General features: G+C 41.2%; 2 protein-coding genes and 1 long non-coding RNA gene across 4 annotated transcripts in view; 1 reads left to right on the top strand and 2 right to left on the bottom strand.

Moving 5' to 3' along the window:
- Positions 1 to 258: 258 nt before the first annotated feature.
- LOC125302622 lies at positions 259 to 1,885 on the bottom strand. The gene is made up of 3 exons (XR_007194937.1): positions 1,712 to 1,885; positions 1,404 to 1,537; positions 259 to 754 (listed from the first exon to the last, which is right to left on the bottom strand). It is a non-coding gene; the product is annotated as an uncharacterized LOC125302622 (long non-coding RNA).
- Positions 1,886 to 1,921: 36 nt separating this feature from the next.
- Positions 1,922 to 5,195, top strand: eif6 (eukaryotic translation initiation factor 6). 2 transcript variants are annotated; one of them, XM_048255905.1, is made up of 7 exons: positions 1,922 to 2,008; positions 2,587 to 2,734; positions 2,893 to 2,978; positions 3,263 to 3,438; positions 3,706 to 3,882; positions 4,287 to 4,468; positions 4,698 to 5,195. In XM_048255905.1, the coding sequence occupies exons 2-7, from the start codon at positions 2,628 to 2,630 to the stop codon at positions 4,705 to 4,707; spliced, it is 738 nt and encodes a 245-aa protein (XP_048111862.1). In that variant the 5' UTR covers positions 1,922 to 2,008; positions 2,587 to 2,627; the 3' UTR covers positions 4,708 to 5,195. The 2 variants fall into 2 exon arrangements, with proteins under 2 accessions (XP_048111862.1, XP_048111861.1); XM_048255904.1 differs by having other exon boundaries at positions 1,951 to 2,054.
- A 7,499-nt stretch (positions 5,196 to 12,694) lies between these two features.
- The window catches only part of esyt1b (extended synaptotagmin-like protein 1b), a 26,113-nt gene continuing 20,075 nt past the window's right edge, over positions 12,695 to 18,732 (bottom strand). The window contains exons 41-52 of the mRNA XM_048255902.1: positions 18,599 to 18,681; positions 17,898 to 17,946; positions 17,339 to 17,428; positions 17,110 to 17,205; positions 16,616 to 16,687; positions 16,434 to 16,520; positions 15,512 to 15,658; positions 15,174 to 15,328; positions 14,724 to 14,855; positions 13,281 to 13,389; positions 12,939 to 12,988; positions 12,695 to 12,838 (exon numbers count right to left, since the gene is read on the bottom strand). Of these exons, the coding sequence (XP_048111859.1) occupies positions 12,814 to 12,838; positions 12,939 to 12,988; positions 13,281 to 13,389; positions 14,724 to 14,855; positions 15,174 to 15,328; positions 15,512 to 15,658; positions 16,434 to 16,520; positions 16,616 to 16,687; positions 17,110 to 17,205; positions 17,339 to 17,428; positions 17,898 to 17,946; positions 18,599 to 18,681 (1,095 nt within the window). The 3' untranslated portion in view covers positions 12,695 to 12,813. The remainder of the gene's footprint in view (positions 12,839 to 12,938; positions 12,989 to 13,280; positions 13,390 to 14,723; positions 14,856 to 15,173; positions 15,329 to 15,511; positions 15,659 to 16,433; positions 16,521 to 16,615; positions 16,688 to 17,109; positions 17,206 to 17,338; positions 17,429 to 17,897; positions 17,947 to 18,598; positions 18,682 to 18,732) is intronic.

Raw genomic sequence — 18,732 nt, 5'->3', positions numbered from 1 at the left:
CATGATTCACGACTCCTATAATGTTATGAAAGCCCAAAAGTATGCAACTTAAATTACATGCCAGACCATGAAGGATGTGCACATATCACAAACGGTACCCAACTAACAAGGGTAAATGACACACCAAATGATAGATACTTTCAAACACAGTGTTATTGATGCATATCCCTTTCCTCTTAAATCTTCCAACCTTTTTGTAAAGCCTGCTAAGAAGGCCTACTGCCTGGTAACTCGGGTAAAACCCAGCATAAAGGTGTGCACGCCGCAGTAGAAGGGTTTATTTTTGCATGCTCTAGACTTCCGAGTAGCTGTCTGAACGAACCTGGACGGTAATAACAGTGCAATTAGCACTGCACCTGAGCCCCCCACGCGCAGCGCGGCCACTTCCTCGACTGTACTTGTGCTTTTTATCTACGCTATTGGAGTAAATCGTGAGGTGCAGAGGTGAACACTCTTAGCTTTATCATTCTCTCAGGATGCGGCATCAAGGCAAAAGTTTTGGGGTGTGCGTACGACTGTTTTTAAATGCGTCGCCTGCTGCCACCCACCACCCTCTAGTACCAGTTGGTGCATGAGATCATGAAGCACATGTCATCCACGTTCTTGTCGCCCATCCTGCGCTGGGGGAGCTCCGCAGCAGGCTCCTGTGGGTTAGGTGCCATGTCAGCCTCTGGATGGGCGTTGGACTTCTGGATGTGGTCACTGACGTTGTCCAACCGTCTGGTTTCCTCTACACTCTGTCCAGCCCCCATGTCTGCATCAAACACAGATCAAATATATCAACTTATTGTATCTAAATAATAGGTGACTAAAAAATAATGGGCCTATGTCCCCTGCTTTATTGGATGATGTGTTAGGAATGGTTTATATTGTTTCCCCCATCAGGTCAAGATTAAAAAAAAATAATTAAAAAACACATTTCAGTTATATGAATTGACAAGAAAAGATCTAACAATGGTCTGATAATCAAGTACACTGAAAGGATACAAAAACATGGGGTTCTCTTTGGACAAACTTTCCCATAACACCTCATTTTTGTTGCCCCCTTGTGGGGTGTATTGGCACTGTTTAAAAGCAATGTTTACAGGGCTGGTGCAGACTGGGCGGCTGTCCCTTATCATGTAACAAAAGCAGTATGCAAGACTCGAGCTAGAGCTGTAGACGGCCATAAATCGATGCATTAGGCCTATAGTGTGATTCACAAATGTATATTCATTTTACAACCAACGCTGTCACAGTTGAACAACAATAAGGTAAAAGTTCAAGGTTGTCTTGAAACAATTTTGCGGTAGGGCAAGTGTGCTTTGTTTACAAGCTGACACACACGAAGAGGATTAGTTTGGGTCGTCGGTGCACAAATGTCTACATACACTAGGCTACCCACTTGGCATGAAAAATATTACCCCACGTTGGTCCCAGCCCACGGGATTCTTTGGTCTCGCAATTCCAATTAGTCGATGGTGTTTCTAGGCAGAAAACGTGGCCACGTTGGTGGGTGGTGATGCCTCTGCTGCAATGACGTTTCACAGGTGGCTAGCTAATGAAAGTGTCAACAAATAAGACGTCACACAGAGCCCTTAGAATGGTTGGCTCACAAATCCACTGTGCGTGAATTGTGCGCACAGTTGCTATGCAGGTTATAGAAGAGAAGGAGAGGGAGAAACAAATACGCTTGTATTTGTTTCACAATTCAGTGTACACAACTGCTCACCTTTGTAAATCGAGTGCCGTAAGATCTTGAAAGCAGCTACACAGTGTCACTCCTTTGATATGCAACGTGCACCAATAACATTACCCTCATAGTCGTAGACCAAATTATCCTGACTATTGCATGCATTAATTAATCACCGAGCTAAATAAAGTACTCCGGATACAAGTGAAGTGTCTAAGGTTTCTTCTTCTAATGGAAGGAAGATCCATATTTCCGCGAAGAGGGTAAAGAAATGTTCCACATCGGCCTATGTACTAAAACGTCACAACGTATTGGCGTTCTAGGGGAAGTGAACACGTGAGTTGTGGAATCCACGCCTGTAGTGAGGCCATTTCAGCAATTGGTAAATGTGTATTTATTTTAGATCTAAGTTCATTGTTTGTGGAGACAAAAATACCAATATAATAACAATGTAATTTCGTACCGTATCACGAATGTAGCGTAAATCTGTAAATGTAACTTTCTGAGTACTTTGTAGTTGGATATTCTCTAGCTAGCCAACATTAGCTACCGAGCTGGCTAACATTACCTTTAGCCATAATGAGTAACATTTGGGTAAGCAAGCAAACTTGCTATCTCTGAAATAGATCCACATAGGCATGTCCGTTACAAAGTACACCATAAGCTTGAAATCAAAAATGTAGTAATATTGTTGTTTCACGCTATCCATTTGATTCATTTAATGCAGGAAAGCAAAGCAATAACGGTAACGTTAACGACAACCCACGTTACCTTGTAAAGTTTCAGACCGAAGTTAACTTTGGTCTTATTCGTAGGTGACGTTTACGTGTAGGGTAATGTTGACTGATAGCTACCTATACAACTCTATTTACGAGTTTGAATTGTTGATGTTTGTTAATCCATGTCCCTACCAGGTATAAAAAGACGTAACGTTATTTCGACCTGATATTTCAACATGGCAGTAAGAGCATCTTTTGAGAAGAACAACGAAATTGGCTGCTTTGCTAAGCTCACAAACACGTACTGTCTCGTCGCCATAGGCGGATCAGAAAACTTTTACAGGTAATTTCTTCACTAAGTATTCTTTTGTTTTTGTGTTTAACTATGAACTAAAGCTAGTTGAATGGAATTTGAAGAGCGACTGTACTTGATCCTTCTCTAGTTATTTCAATGTTGACCTGCCCAAATGACATGCCTAAATAATGACTGCCTCGTTTCAGTGTGTTTGAAGGGGAGTTGTCTGAAACTATACCTGTTGTCCATGCATCAATTGCCGGATGTCGTATAATTGGAAGAATGTGTGTGGGTAAGTACAGTTCATAGGAATAATTTGGATAATTGACGTTAGTGTGTGTTTTTATGAGTTACACAATTTGAATGTTCTCATGTGATGTAAGATCACTTTTGTTTTGATGGCTGGATTGGAACCTATTCCCTCTGTTGTCATGACCATGTAGTGTTGCCATGACCATCTGAAATAAGTTCTCTTCATCTGAAGTAATTTTCTTTGTGATATTTGGGATTTATTTTTTCAGTTTAATGCAATCTGTCTCACTTTTTTTCAATCGGCACTATAATTCCTTTGTTTAGGAAATCGTCATGGTCTATTGGTTCCAAATAACACCACGGACCAGGAACTGCAGCACATTCGTAATAGCCTCCCAGATACAGTGAGAATCCAGAGGGTAGAGGAGCGTCTCTCGGCACTGGGCAACGTTATCGCCTGCAACGATTATGTCGCACTGGTCCATCCCGATCTAGATAGGGTGAGCAAACTGAACCACTGGTATGATAACCAATGATATCTTCAATCAATGATAGTATAATGATTAATGATGATTTGTAGTCCAGAGAGCAGTATTGCACATATACATGAGACACAAATATCACAGCTGAATACCAAAGAGAGAGCCCTCACAGAAACCTTAAAATGAGGAATTTATTTTGACCCCTTGCTGGAACACATGGGTGGTTTATGTTGAAGAATTCCAAGCAGCATAAGTCATTATGATCTTTTGTTTTGGTCTGATCAGGAGACTGAGGAGATTCTGGCAGACAGTCTGAAGGTGGAGGTGTTTCGTCAGACCATTGCTGAGCAAGTCCTGGTGGGCAGCTACTGCGCTTTCAGTAATCAGGGAGGTCTCGTGCATCCCAAGACATCAATAGAGGACCAAGACGAGCTCTCGTCTCTTCTTCAAGTGCCTCTAGTGGTGAGTGGCATCAGTACTGACTAGTTATTCCCATCAGGAATTCCATTGGTTGGACTAATTTAATTTTTCTTGAAGGAGCTTTAATTTTGTTATTATGTAGTAGGTATTGTTTGAAATCTAATTTGAGGGAACCTTTTCAGTTTTCTACTTTACTCAATCATCCATAAAGGGATTTCCTCAATTGCAAATGCGCTGCTAGCATGAGGGATGTGCCTGTTGTATATATGCTGATACTGGACTGACTTCTATCAAATTTAACCATCATCCACATGTTATCTTAACCTATGCTTTGAACCCGTAGTTTTTCTAAGATCTCCATAATTCTAGATATCTATTGATGTTTACATTTAATGCACCTGCTTTGTATTCTAACAAAATGCCCTAACATGATCTCCCTCCTGCAGGCAGGTACAGTTAACCGGGGTAGCGAGGTCATAGCCGCCGGTATGGTGGTGAATGACTGGTGTGCATTCTGCGGGCTGGACACCACGAGCACAGAGTTGTCGGTTATTGAGAGCGTTTTCAGACTCAGCGAGACACAGCCCAGCGCCATCGCCACCTCCATGAGGGACACTTTGATTGACAGGTAAGCATTTTCTATCCAGTTGCATTGTCCAGCTTGCTTTTTAACAAATGTGTGGCTCATTAACATGATCCACAGTCAGTGGCTTTGAGAGAACTCTGGCAGATAAAGTGATGTTATGCTGTCTAATAGTTGAGAAATATACCCTCTTGTTCATATTGTGCAAGCCTACATTGATATTGGGTGCTAAGTGTATTACAAAATTATCCTTAATTTCTAACTGTCCTTTCAGCCTCACATAAGACCTGGGTTTGGAGCAGTGTGGGAACACCGTCAGAGAATGGACGACAACACACCAACCATTTCGCACATCCAGATGGACAGCATATGGTTGTCACCTGATCGATAATGATTCAACCTTATTAGACAATTACTTGGCCTTTGTAAAATGCACATTCCGTCTGTGCAGTATAACTGTGTACCTAGCGGAGACAATGGCGTGCTCGCACATGTTGTGTTACGGTCAAATGGAATGCTTGCCGAGGAGGTAACATTTAACCTTGTAGTTTCACTTGTTAATTTTCCCAAAGATTGCAAGGAAACTCCAACCATGTAAACTACGTACTGTCACGAAAGAGTGGAGATTATTTTAATTGTGTGTGTTCCATTGCTGTTTGCAGTGCAATACAAAGAAAGCTTTGTCTGATATAAAATATAATTGAAATGGGGTGATTTTCACCTCAGATTTCCGCGTCCACTTACAATAAAGATGCTGCATTTTCCTGCCCTATATTTGTATTATGATTTCATGTTTGGGCAGACAGCCATCAGTGGCATTGCTTTCATCACTTGGATGTCAATTTCAATTTAATTTCACTTACAGAGCGCCAAAACATTACACATCTCTCATGGCGCTTCACAGAATGTTAGACAATCAGAGAAAAGAAAAGAAGGCCCATGGGTAACATGGGCGAGGAAAAACTCCCTAGAATTGGAGATACATATATAATATGTATGAAGAAACCTCGAGCAGATCCACGACTCAAGGGCCTGACGCATCTGCCTAGGGTCAGTTACAGAACAGTAAGGTAGGTATACATGGTAAATGCATAAGTTACTCAGATGTAGAGAACATGGTGTTTAAAGCCACCTGAGGTGTATGTTACAAGAGGTGGGATGGTTACATATCCGATATGATAATGCATGAATCCTATTTAGTGTCAAAAAGGTCAAATAGTCCAGTGTAGGAAATGGAATTGTCCTTTTACAATTTTTACATTTACATGTATTCTTTTAGCAGACACTTCTATCCAACGTAATTTACATATGACAATTATATTACAAGGGCCATTGACCCCGGAGCAACTTTGGGTTAAGTGCTCAAGGGCACAACAGTGGAAACCAGGAATTGAACCCACAACAGCACTTCAGACTACTACGCGCTAGCCACCACTACGCTACCACTGGCCATTTAATGACCGCTAACATTCTTTGGTCTCATCTGTAGTCACGTTTTCTAAACTACAATTAGTTGTGGACCATACCATTGACACAATTCCTGTTGCTTTCACACAGTATACAATCAGTGATTGAGTTTTCCTTCAAGATAAACTTGCAATACCAAAAATAATGTTATTTCTTGTTTTATTTTCAAATGTATACACAAAATGCCAGAATAGAAAGCCTAATATTCAAAACTTCTGCAATAACAGCTGCGCAAAAGCTACTGAAACAAACAGATAACTAGATGTACCACAGAGCGGTACAAAATATGACCGCCGCCCAGTCCTGCACATTGTCTGCAAAAATATATCACGCTTGTCAATCTCCTACTACATCCCCAACTTTTGTGTATGTAAATGAATGTGTGCATAGTGTGTGTGTGGGGTGTGGGTGGGGGGGTCACTTGTGAGTGTGTGGAGGGGTGTGTGTGTGTGTGTGGGGTGGGGGGTCACTTGTGAGTGTGTGGAGGTGTGTGTGTGCCTGCTTGCCTGCATGTGTTTGTGTTTTTATGTGTGTGGGTGCGTGCCTGGGAGTGTGTGCGTGCGTCACGTGTGTGTTTATGTTTGTGTGTGTGTGTGTGCGTGCCTCTGTGTGCCTGTGTGTCTGCATGTGCGCCGTCATTGGTTTGATAGAGGATGGTGATGATTCTGCTTACAGACAGGAGGTGGAACAGCTGGTCCAGTGGTGCAGTCAGAACCACCTGGAGCTTAACCCCAAGAAGACTGTGGAGATGACAGTGGACTTTAGGAGAAGTCCCCCCCCCATTTCTGAACGACACAGTGTCCACTGTGGATTATCCATTTTACAGGACCTAAAATGGTCTCCCCACATTTCCACCTCCCCACAATTGACTATCCAGAAAAAGGCCCAGCAGAGGTTATACTTCCTGAGACAGCTAAGGAAGTCTGCTTAAAGTGCTCACTTTCTACTCAGCCATCATTCAGTCATTCATCTGCAACTCCATCACTGTCTGGTTTGGGTCTGCAGAGAGGATCATTGGAGCTGACCTTCCCTCGATTCAGGAATGGTCCAGGGTCAGGAAAAGGGCAGCAAAATCTCTGCAGACCCCTCACATCCTGGCCACAAACTGTTCAACCTCCTTCCCTCTGGTAGGCAATACTGGGCACTGTTCGCCAAAACCAGCCGACACAAAGACATGCAGCTTCTTCCCCCAAGCAGTCACTCAGAAATAGCCCCCATCCTCACACTGAACAAAGTCAATCAACACTGTTCTGCTCATCTACCTCATGTATACTTAAATCTTACAATTACAATATTGTTATTAATACATTATCATTGCACTGAACTGCCTTGCACTATATTTATATTTGGATCTATATTTATATACTCATCTGCAAACTTGACAAACTGGGACTCAGTACCTACCTCTGCAACTGGCTACTGGACTTCCTCTTTCAGAGGCCTCAAGTAGTACGTGTTGTGTTGGCAATAATATCTCAAGCAGCATCACACTGAGCACGGGGGCCCCTCAAGGCTGCGTGCTCAGTCCACTGCTCTTCACCCTGCTGACGCATGACTGCACTGCAACCTACAGCAACAACCACATAGTAAAATTTGCTGACGACACAACTCTGGTGGGTCTCATCACCAAGGGCGACGAGACTCAATACAGGTTGGAGGTCGACCTTCTGACCACGTGGTGCAGGGACAACAACCTCGTGCTGAACGTCAGCAAGACCAAGGAGATTGTTGTTGACTTCCGGAGGGTTCACACCCAACACCTGCCACTGACCATCGACGGTGCTGTGGTGGAGAGAGTAAGCAGCACCAAATTCCTGGGGGTGCACATCAGTGAAGACCTCTCCTGGACCACCAACACTGCATCACTGGCGATGAAAGCTCAGCGAGGCACCATTGAGAGCATCCTCTCCAGCTGTATCGCTGTGTGGGGCAGAAGCTGCACTGAATACAACAGGAAAGCCCTGCAGCGCATAGTGAACACAGCTGGAAGGATTATTGGTGCTTCACTCCCCTCCCTGAAGGACATTTACATTTAGGACTGTCTACTGTATGCACAATTGCACATTTTCAATTCAAATTTTGCTGCTCTTATTTTCTTCATTGTATGTGCCTTCTTATTTTTACTTTTTATATTGTTTACTTGAATGTTATGTTTGTCTGTGGACCTAATTGGTAAAATATGTCTTGTCTCCACCGTGGGATAGTGGGAAACGTAATTTTGATCTCTTTGTATGTCTTGACATGTGAAGAAATTGACAATAAAGCAGACTTTGACTTTGATATTTAGATCTTGTCAGCCAAAGATACCTGCGATTACAATGCCTCGTTTTTGCCTTTTCAATTTAAGTGGCGCTACACCTAAAATGAGTTGATATGGGATGTGTTGACATGGCTCCTGGAGACCAATACAAAAATAATTTGGTCATCCTACGCCATATGGTTTTCGAGATATTCACAGAAAACTGTCCAGCCATCTTCAGGCCGATTGCTGTAGTCACTAAATGTACACAATTACTTACTGTCCTCCCAGGCATTCAGAGGGTGTCATAATGATCCTTTCAAATTTCGTGCAGTTTTGAACGTCAGCCATGATACCTGTGATTACAATGCCTTTTTGCTTTTTCATTTTTAACTATGGTGCTACTTCAAATGAGTGGATGTGGTATCTAGGCCTAGTTGGATCTAGTTGTTTTTTATATTTTAATCTGAGACTTGGAACCAAAGGCCATTCATTTCACTGGTAGCAATTTCATGCTGCTAGGATGCTTGTTAGCGTATGTAAAATACTGTGAAGATATGACTGCAGTATTCATGTCACTTTCTTTCCTCTCTACCGTTCTAAATAGAGAAGACTGGTTCCGTTTTAGATCATATTATGCCGTAAAAGCCACATTTGACATTCAACCAGAAAGGAGAGGGGTGTATGGAAATCCCTGTGGTAGTGAAAATGAAAAGTATAATGGCATTTTTGAAATGCCATCAAATATTAGTAGGCCTATTTTGAGAGTGCAGTGATTGACTATGTTCTTCTTGGATAGAAAACATGTACTAGTGTTTTGAAAGACTGAGTTGATATTGAATCAGGTTCACCATGATCTGGTGAAGAAAGTGTACAGAGAGAACGTGTTTGGTTGGTGTATAGCTTTCGGTAGAAACATTTTGGCCAATTGTGTGATCGTGCGTTGTGTTAAGAGTTTAGAAAAATGTTTTAAGTATACATAAGTGTTTGTTACGAATTATATATATATATATATATATATATATATATATATAAATAATGAAATATGTAGCCTAAAAGGTATTTGTGAACTGTAAGGACAAGCATGGTCTTGAAGGCATATTTTGAGGTCTGAGAGACAAAGGTATGCATTTAAGTGTCCAGCTTTCTCATGACCTGTTGTGCATGTTTAACACAAAGACCACCACTCCTATGCTTTATTTCATTTAATTCATGAAAACAACTGACATCATAGCCAGGCAGCAGATAAAGGTGAGGAAGTGCAAAACAAAAGACCTGACTGCTTTAATACAAAGGCTGTGTGAGCATGTGGATATTTATCATTAAAACCTGTGTAGCGTAAGCCAGAGGTGGGAGTAAGTCACACATGTGCAAGTCACAAGCAAGTCTCAAGTCTTAACCTTCAAGTCTCAAGCAAGTCCAAGTCATTTTTTGTGACAGTCAAGCAAGTCAAGTCAAGTCATAGCCAAACCATTGAAATTCATGATGATTTACCCATGTTTTCATTTTAAAATAAGCTACAATAGGCTAGTTATGAACTGCCGGAGTTTTATTTGTAACAAACAAATATAGGCCTACATTGCATTCATTCAAGCCACATAGCCTACATCTGAACGGTTTAGAATAAGATGAAATGCATACAAATAAAAATAAATGTATTTCTAGTAGACCTATATTATAAAATTGCCTATTGTTTCAAAATGCCTCAAATAGGTAGGATGAGGTAGCCTAAGCTACATCAAATCATGAAAATATATTCAAACAGTTCAAGTTACACCTGTCCTGACCTGTCACATCTCCAGGGAACCAATAATGTTGAAAAAGTGAACTAATCAATCAATCAAACGCTGCCGCCGACGTCACTGACAAACTTTGACAAGCGCGACAGCGCAATGGGTTTTAGGAGGGTTTAGGACCTTCAATGCATATTATACATAAGCCTAACATGTGAAATAAGCTACTTTTCTATACTCATTGCTGGCAGTTAGCTAGGCCTACTTACTGTTCTACTACTAGGCTGTAACGTATGGAACAGGGATGTGTTTAAGAGGGAGGGAGAAAGAGATCGCTTACTTTAGGTTACATAGGCAGCATTTTCGCTATATATTAAGATTAAACTTAGACAAGAAAATATTTCACTTTGCCATTTCACACATTTTAACCTAACAGGGCGTTAACTAAAAAGCATAATAGATTCAAAGCCAACTCTTACACTTTTAAAACAAATGTGTTGAAAACACAACTTGCGAACAGATAGGGACAACACAGTTTGTGTTGTTTCCAACACATTGCTTTTGTTATTTATTACATAAGTGTTGAAAATAACACAACTTGCATTGAAAACAATACAACGTTTGTTGTTTTTTAACACATCTCCGTGTCCAGATAGGGACAACACAGTTTGTGTTGTTTCCAACACATTCGTTTTAAGAGTGTAACATGCCTCAAATTTGACGTTAGGTTTCTAACACGACTAACTTCAGATGAAAATCAATGTGGTGGTGGTTATGTCGATATTTTGCACGCTTGCAGACTGCTGTTCATTTCTCCTTTGACTTGTTAGATACATCATCCGTGAAGCCAAACATTATTATGTTTTGGTATAAACGTAGAGCTTTCCATATTTGCAAGTTAGCCTACCTCAGTCTGTCTCATTTGATCTGGCACTTGCTGTTGGTCTGTCGCGTCACTTGGTACAATGACAGCACCTAAGCAGATTTTCTAAAATCGTTAAGTTAACTCCTTAATATCTATGAAAAAAATAAAATGTCAAGTCATTTGTCTCAAGTCTAAGTCAAGTCTCAAGTCATGAATAGCAAGTCAAAGTCAAGTCGAGTCTTTTATACAGTTGATCAAGCAAGTCTTAAAAAATGTGACTCGAGTCTGACTCCAGTCATGTGACTCGAGTCCCCCATGTCTGGCGTAAGCATGTGTTAGCCAGAAGTAATTTTAATACAGGGCTAAAACTAAAATGACCTATACAGCCTGGCCAGCATGCTTTTATGTAATACCAATGATTAGTAATTAAGCTAACAAATAAATACCCTCACACAGACAATCAACAAAGAATTGCACAAACAAAAACTGTAAAGGCAAAACGGTGAATCTATTTAGGCAAACACTGCACATTGCAAATTGACCTTGAAAAGCAGCAACAAAGATGAGTTTTCTGTTTGCGTCAAAAAGTATATAAAAAATTGAATAAACAAAAATATAAAATAAAAAAATAACAAAATACTAAGAAAATATAACAATACAGTGCAAAGTATGGAAAATAGTGCTTCTGGTTGTAACATTTCAATTCTAAATCATGCAGTTTGTCAATTTTCTTTAATCTCTTAATATGGATGTAAAATCTTGGTCCATTCCCTTTGCTAAAGGGAACTTACTTAGATACTAACAGTGGTTGGCCATTGACAGATGTACCTGATATTATTATGCGCCAAGGGTGAGACGCACTTCATTTTGGTCTGTACGTGTAGCTAAGTAAAAATATATTAAAACCTTTTTTGGCAACTGAAGCACTTGAGGCATTTGACTAAAAATGGGTCATATAAAACCTATGAGAGAGTAGACTTCAGCCACCTAGCCACGGTACGGTAGTGATGTTTTACTTGCAGTTTGCAGTAATTATGCCAAATAATGGCATATACCTGATACAGTAGCTAAAGATACTAGAGCCACAGACGCCACCATACTGTAAGTAGCTTTCAGAAGACAATACTAGTCAAGACAACTTGCAGTGTAAACTAATACCTTTGGCAGATTTGTGGTGAATATGTTTACAATTAAGGCAGATAGCAGATCTATAACATTTAATATGTATTGCATATCACTACTATATCGCTACTTAAAAACTGCAGCCAAAAGTGTTTGATGCAGCATTACGCTAAAATACTGGTGTCATTGAAACAATAGATTTGCTGATTAGCAATAGATATGATAAATCACACCTCTCATGTGGACTAGACCAATGGCCCATGATACAGTATACCAACAGTTTCTCAATTCTTACGATAAGCTTGATGCACTGCAATCATTTTCTTTGAACCTGAAAAATACTTCATACTTCACCAATAAGTACACAATTTTGTTAAAATATGAACACATTTCAAAACCATAAAACTAACACTTGTAACAGTTTACCTACTACACCTCTCCATTCAACATGTTCTTGTGATATTCTTCAATTAAAATATGTAACATTCTGAAGTCTATACAACCTTCATAAGTAGCAGTGTTACTTTGCTATAACTTCCAAAGTCATCCATTTCACTCTCATCAATATATCTCATAACACTCGGAACAGCGTGACATAATTGTAGCTAACCGCCATATTAATACATGACCGAAACGGACAACAGCTTTTTACAACCACCTGCAACCTCCATCCATCAGCATGTCTTATTCCTTAGCTAGACTTTGATATATGCAGGGCTTTAAGCAAGGAAATGGTCTCAGCCGATATAGTGATCTATTTTCAAATCTTAGACGCAGAGGCCCATGCCTGAATTCTACCAATGTGCCTCATAACAGTAAGCCCTGTATATGAGAGAGTACCCCACACACACACAGGTGTGAGGTGGTGAATATGGAACAGAGGAAGGCGGTGATGATATAAGGTGCCCTGATTGTACACACAGAAGTCTGGCGCAGGGTTGATTTGAAGGAGCCAAGTTTCTCCTCACTGTTCTTCCCCCAGGTCAAACCTGTGTGGAGATGGACACAGTGTGTGTTAGACCCAGGCAATGACCAACAGTCTGATCGGACCATCTGGCGTGTCTTTATGTACCAGAGCGTGGTACTCACCATTCTGTCACGCCTGAAAGTAGGTCAATCTGCACCAGATCAATCTGCACCTGAAAGTAAGAAGTTGAAAAACAATGATGCAACTTGACACTTTCACGTCTGACTCCCTTGTAACACACGCACCCACGCGCACCCACACACACACACACATGAACATGAACACACACACACACACACACTGCATACAAAATGAGTCTGACAACAGACTGTATCCTGCATGTCTCAGCAGTACAGAAGCACATGAATATTTGAATGCTCTAAGTGTGAGCACAACCACACACTCCCACACACACACGTACACAAACACACACACACTCCCACACACACACACACAGGTCCCACCTGCCCGACAACGTCTTTGTCTCGGCTCATGAAGGACGCAGCGTTGTTCTTCACAGAGATGCACAGAGTCCTACGTTTGGCTTCATCCAGAGAGAGATCAAACTCAAACCTGGGAGATAATGACTTGGATTATTACCACTCTGATAAGACGTACATATGCATGCGAGCACACACACACACACACACACACACACACACACACACAACCAAATGAAAACACATTTTAAGATATATTAGGGGGAATAAGTTGAAACACACCACCCCAAAGCAAACATAAGAGAGCTTCCTTTGGGACAGAACAAAGTCAACGCTGAAACAGAACTTGGGTTTGCACTGCTACCTTTGCACACCCCACCCACCCATCCCACCCACACAGGCCTTTGAGGATTAGACCATCACAGCCTGTCAGAAGCAAAGCATATGCACACACAAATACATTACAGCAGGATTATGAGATCACTTCTCACATACACAAAACTGCATGCCCTTAAACTCCTATCTTTGTTTGTCTCTTTTCTCTATCATTTATGTTCACACACACACAAAAAAAACATGTGCATAGTACACTGCACACACACAAATATATGCATACACACACATGAACATGAACACACACACACACACACACTGCATACAAAATGAGTCTGACAACAGACTGTATCCTGCATGTCTCAGCAGTACAGAAGCACATGAATATTTGAATGCTCTAAGTGTGAGCACAACCACACACTCCCACACACACACGTACACAAACACACACACACTCCCACACACACACACACAGGTCCCACCTGCCCGACAAACGCCTTTGTCTCGCTCATGAAGGGCCGAGGCGTTGTTCTTCACAGAGATGCACAGAGTCCTACGTTTGGCTTCATCCAGAGAGAGATCAAACTCAAACCTGGGAGATAATGACTTGGATTATTACCACTCTGATAAGACGTACATATGCATGCGAGAGCACACACACACACACACACACACACACACACACACACAACCAAATGAAAACACATTTTAAGATATATTAGGGGGAATAAGTTGAAACACACCACCCCAAAGCAAACATAAGAGAGCTTCCTTTGGGGACAGAACAAAGTCAACGCTGAAACAGAACTTCGGTTTGCACTGCTACCTTGCACACTCCCACCCACCCATCCACCCACACAGGCCTTTGAGGATTAGACCATCACAGCCTGTCAGAAGCAAAGCATATGCACACACAAGCCATTACAGCAGGGGATATGAGATCACTTCTCACATACACAAAACTGCATGCCCTTAAACTCCTATCTTTGTTTGTCTCTTTCTCTATCATTTATGTTCACACACACACAAAAACATGTGCATAGTACACTGCACACACACAAATATATGCATACACACACACACACACACATACACACATAGCATCACCGTCTATAGAACAGGGCAAAAACACACCTTTCATTATATTCTGGGTTAAGATCTCTCCTCTTAACGCCTGTCTTTCGCTTGGTAGCCTTGCTCTTATCAGGCAGAAGAATGAGAGAAATGTATGTGTCCATGATGTCCTTGGATGAAGCCACCAGATTCCTATACATATGAGACATAAAGACACAGGCACGCACGCACACACGCACGCACGCACACACACTAACATTATAGTGTCTGCTAAAAAGCACCAACTGAACCTAGAACCTGACATAATTAGACATGTTTTCCTGGATACAGCAGCCGCTGACTCCACTGGCTTCAGTCTAGATATAATAATGTCTTTTAGCTCCATGTCTTTTAGCTCCATCTTGATTGTGCAAGTAACACTAACACAACAGCAACACACAGTGGCTGAATGTTAAGTGTAGAGCATTTCTTTGGGGAAAGAACGGTCTGCTGTGGCAGCCCAATCCACACCTGCAGCCGTGCACAGTGACACAGAGCTTCTTGTCCTTGGCTCGGTGAGAGAGGGACAGCTTCACTTGGCCGCAGCTCCCTGCGTCCCCATCAGGGGCAGCTCTGGGCAGAGCTCCCGTTGCCACCGGGGCGTTGGTCAGTTTAGACGCCAAGACCTAAAATCAGAGAAACAGACTCAGGTTAGCGTTATTTTTGGTACACTGTTTTTGTGTGTGTGTGTGATTTTTTTTCTTCAAAATCACACCCATAAATAACTTATGGTGTTATGTGTTGTAAGGCAAACTCAGGAGAAATTCAGGAGCAATGTGAGTGTGAAGGAGAAAAAAAAAGTTCCTTGCCTTGAGTTCCGCCCTGAGCAGAATCTGGCTGTCAGCTAGGGCTCCATCCAGCTTGAACCACTGATCCAGAACCAGCTGAGGTTTCGACAGCAGCTCTCTGACAGGCAGCACCAGAGAACCCAGAGCCTGATCCCAGGCACTGGAGAGCTGGAGAGAGAGAAAGACAGAGAGAGAGAGAGAGAGAGAGAGAGAGAGAGAGAGAGAGAGAGAGAGGAGAGAGAGAGAGAGAGAGAAAAGAAAGAAAGAAGGGGAATATACAGAGAGAGGAGAGAAAGAGAGAGAGGGGAGAAAGAGAAAGATGAAAGATAGAAAGAGAGATGGGGGGACAGAACAAAGGGCATTATTGAAGAATTGTAAAAAAGGGTATTAAAAACTCAAGCTGAAAGGAAGCTGACAGTCTGGTTAGTCCTCAACCCTTAGAAAAAAAGAAAAAAAACCTGTGGAAGGACCCTACATACATACATACATAAATACACATAGATATTTAATACTAAAATGGCATAATGGCATTCAACATACAAGGTAGATCATAAATAAAACAAACAAACAAAAAATTATGTAAAGATGAAGAAGTAACACACTGGATATACACAGCTATAAGTGAACTGAATCTGAGCTTTAACAGCTTCACATTAAATTCAATGTACACTCCTATATGAATTCCAACCTTTAACATCTTCAAATTAATTTCCATGTACACTCCTATATGAATTCCAACCTTTAACATCTTCACATTAACTTCAATGTACACTCCTATATGAATTCCAACCTTTAACATTTTCACATTAACTTCAATGTACACTCCTATATGAATTCCAACCTTTAACATCTTCACATTAACTTCAATGTACACTCCTATATGAATTCCAACCTTTAAAATGTTCACATTAACTTCAATGTACACTCCTATATGAATTCCAACCTTTATAATCAGGATGTCCTCCTTGGGGTCATGAAGCAGGAAGTAAAATGACTCATCCCACTGAGGTGAGGTGGATCGATCCAACACCTTTGAGAGAAACATGAAAGCAGTGTTTAAAAAAAAGAAAACTGTGCAAGCCTATAAATGGCTACAGTAGAAATGGAAAGAAAACAGCACCCAACCTTTGTTTTGAAGGACGTTCCACCCAGAACAAGCTCAGCGGCAGGCTTTGGCTCCTTCCCACTCTTCTTCAACTACAAATGCACATTCGTATCAATCCAACTGTGATCAAATCTGCTAAGAGCTACTAAGGCATTTGGGTGCTATAACTTTACAGCAGCATCTGAAATCATCGGTGGAAAAGCAACTACTGTATATGTATCTTGATCTAGATCATATAGAGTGAATTAATATGAGTGTGTGTGTGTGTGGACACAGTGTCTATGAAGGTATGGAGGTGTATGAGTTTGTGTGTGTGGACACAGTTTCTATGAAGGTATGGAGGTGTATGAGTTTGTGTGTGTGTACTGTGTCTATGGGCTTTGGAATATCTGGACCTGAGTATTAGGTTTTGGTGTATGGGTGTTAGTATATGTGTACATGTAGGTGTGTGTGTTTGTTTGTTTGTTTGTCTCTGTGTGTTCTGTGTGTGTGTGTGTGTGTGTGTACCACTCACAGGCAGGGAATGGGCCCTCTCCAGGAACACAAAGAGCAGGGCTGCCGAGGGCACGGCCTTGTTCTGGTAGGAGTAGAGAGAGCGCAGCTGCAGCACCTGCAAACACACACCTCATGCTTCAGTGTGACCATCCACCACCACCAGTACAGCTCTCGCTGAGTACACTGACTCATTAACACTGCTTTAGGAAGAGCACCACTCTCAACATTAATGAGGAGAAGAAAGTGACCTGGTTCAGCTCATCTGCATTTGATGCAGTAGGCAGCCACTCCAGCAGCAGGTGGACCTGGCCGGTTTTGATGTCATTTAGAGTGTACCACTGCAAGACAAACACAAACACAAACATTAGCAACACAGGAATAGCACCTACTTATAGGTGATTGATTTTACAATTCATATCTAATGTAAATTGATAGATTACTGGCCACAGATACAACCATTCAAGTGTTCACATGAATTCCCCAAACACTAGACATTCACATGTATTCACAATACATTTACATGTATTCAATTAGCCGATACACGTGTTTTATCCTAAGTGACTTAGAAAAGGCAAACATTCGGTCTACAAAGCACCAGGAGACCTTAGAGTAAACAATAATACCATCATATTGCCTTAGAGTAAACAATAATACCATAATTTTGCCTTTTAGAATCAGACAGATAATGAAAGCATAAAGGGGTAAAGCAGAAAAAAAAACAGAGGATGTGTTAAAGTGACACAGAAGAAAGAAAGTACATGTTGATGTGACAACACATTAGATATTGAGAGTGCTCAGTCCTCTTACCTGATCTGTAAACTGGGACTGGATGATGTCTTTCAATCGGAGTTGAAACCTGTTGGCATAACAAGGCACCATCAGCTACCACTCATCTTTCACAAAGACAAATAGACAGATCCTATCACCATATACACATATAAAGTACAAACCCTCACCAATACCATTATTTACCATTCTAAAACTGATAGTTCCGGTCCTTGATTGTGATTGGCTGAATCACGTTCGATGCCGTTGTAAAATCCAGCATAAACATACACCTTGACCGCATTTTATTCTATATTACTGCGCTACCATAACTTGATAGTAGCTGCGTCTCGACGTTGCTTGGCAACCACTCAGATAGAGGAAATATATTTCTTGGCGGAAGAATTATTATCTAGGAATAACTTGTTATATTTCTAGTTGCTGTGCCTTTACTTTATGAAACTTTGCCAGGTATTTATAGTAACAGTTTTAGAAAAGCAATAAGCCACTCGAGTCTGTAGGTTACACTGATTCTACAACAGCTAAGAGGGGTTTCTTAGCGCGTCGTGCCTAACAACGCCCCTTAGCTGTTGTAGAATCAGTGTAACCTACTGCCTCTCGGGGCTTATTGCTTAAATCTACCATGCATTTAATTGAATAGCAAATTAAAACTTAGTCAGTCATCCAATGGCATCCACTGACTGAAATATATCAGCTTTTAATTAATTTAAGTAATGGTATACCTTCCAAGGAAGTCATCCGAATCCAAGTCCTTATCAAAGACCTCAAACTTCAAATTGAGGTCCATGTTCCCTTTCAGAACCAGCTAGAATGAGGAAACAGATTTCAAGCTTCACTCAAGAAAATGGATACAATG

Source organism: Alosa alosa, chromosome 10 (assembly GCF_017589495.1).
Source record: "Alosa alosa isolate M-15738 ecotype Scorff River chromosome 10, AALO_Geno_1.1, whole genome shotgun sequence".
NCBI lineage: Eukaryota > Metazoa > Chordata > Actinopteri > Clupeiformes > Clupeidae > Alosa > Alosa alosa.
Note: the sequence above shows the minus strand (reverse complement) of the source record. Positions and strands in the feature narration are given on the sequence as shown.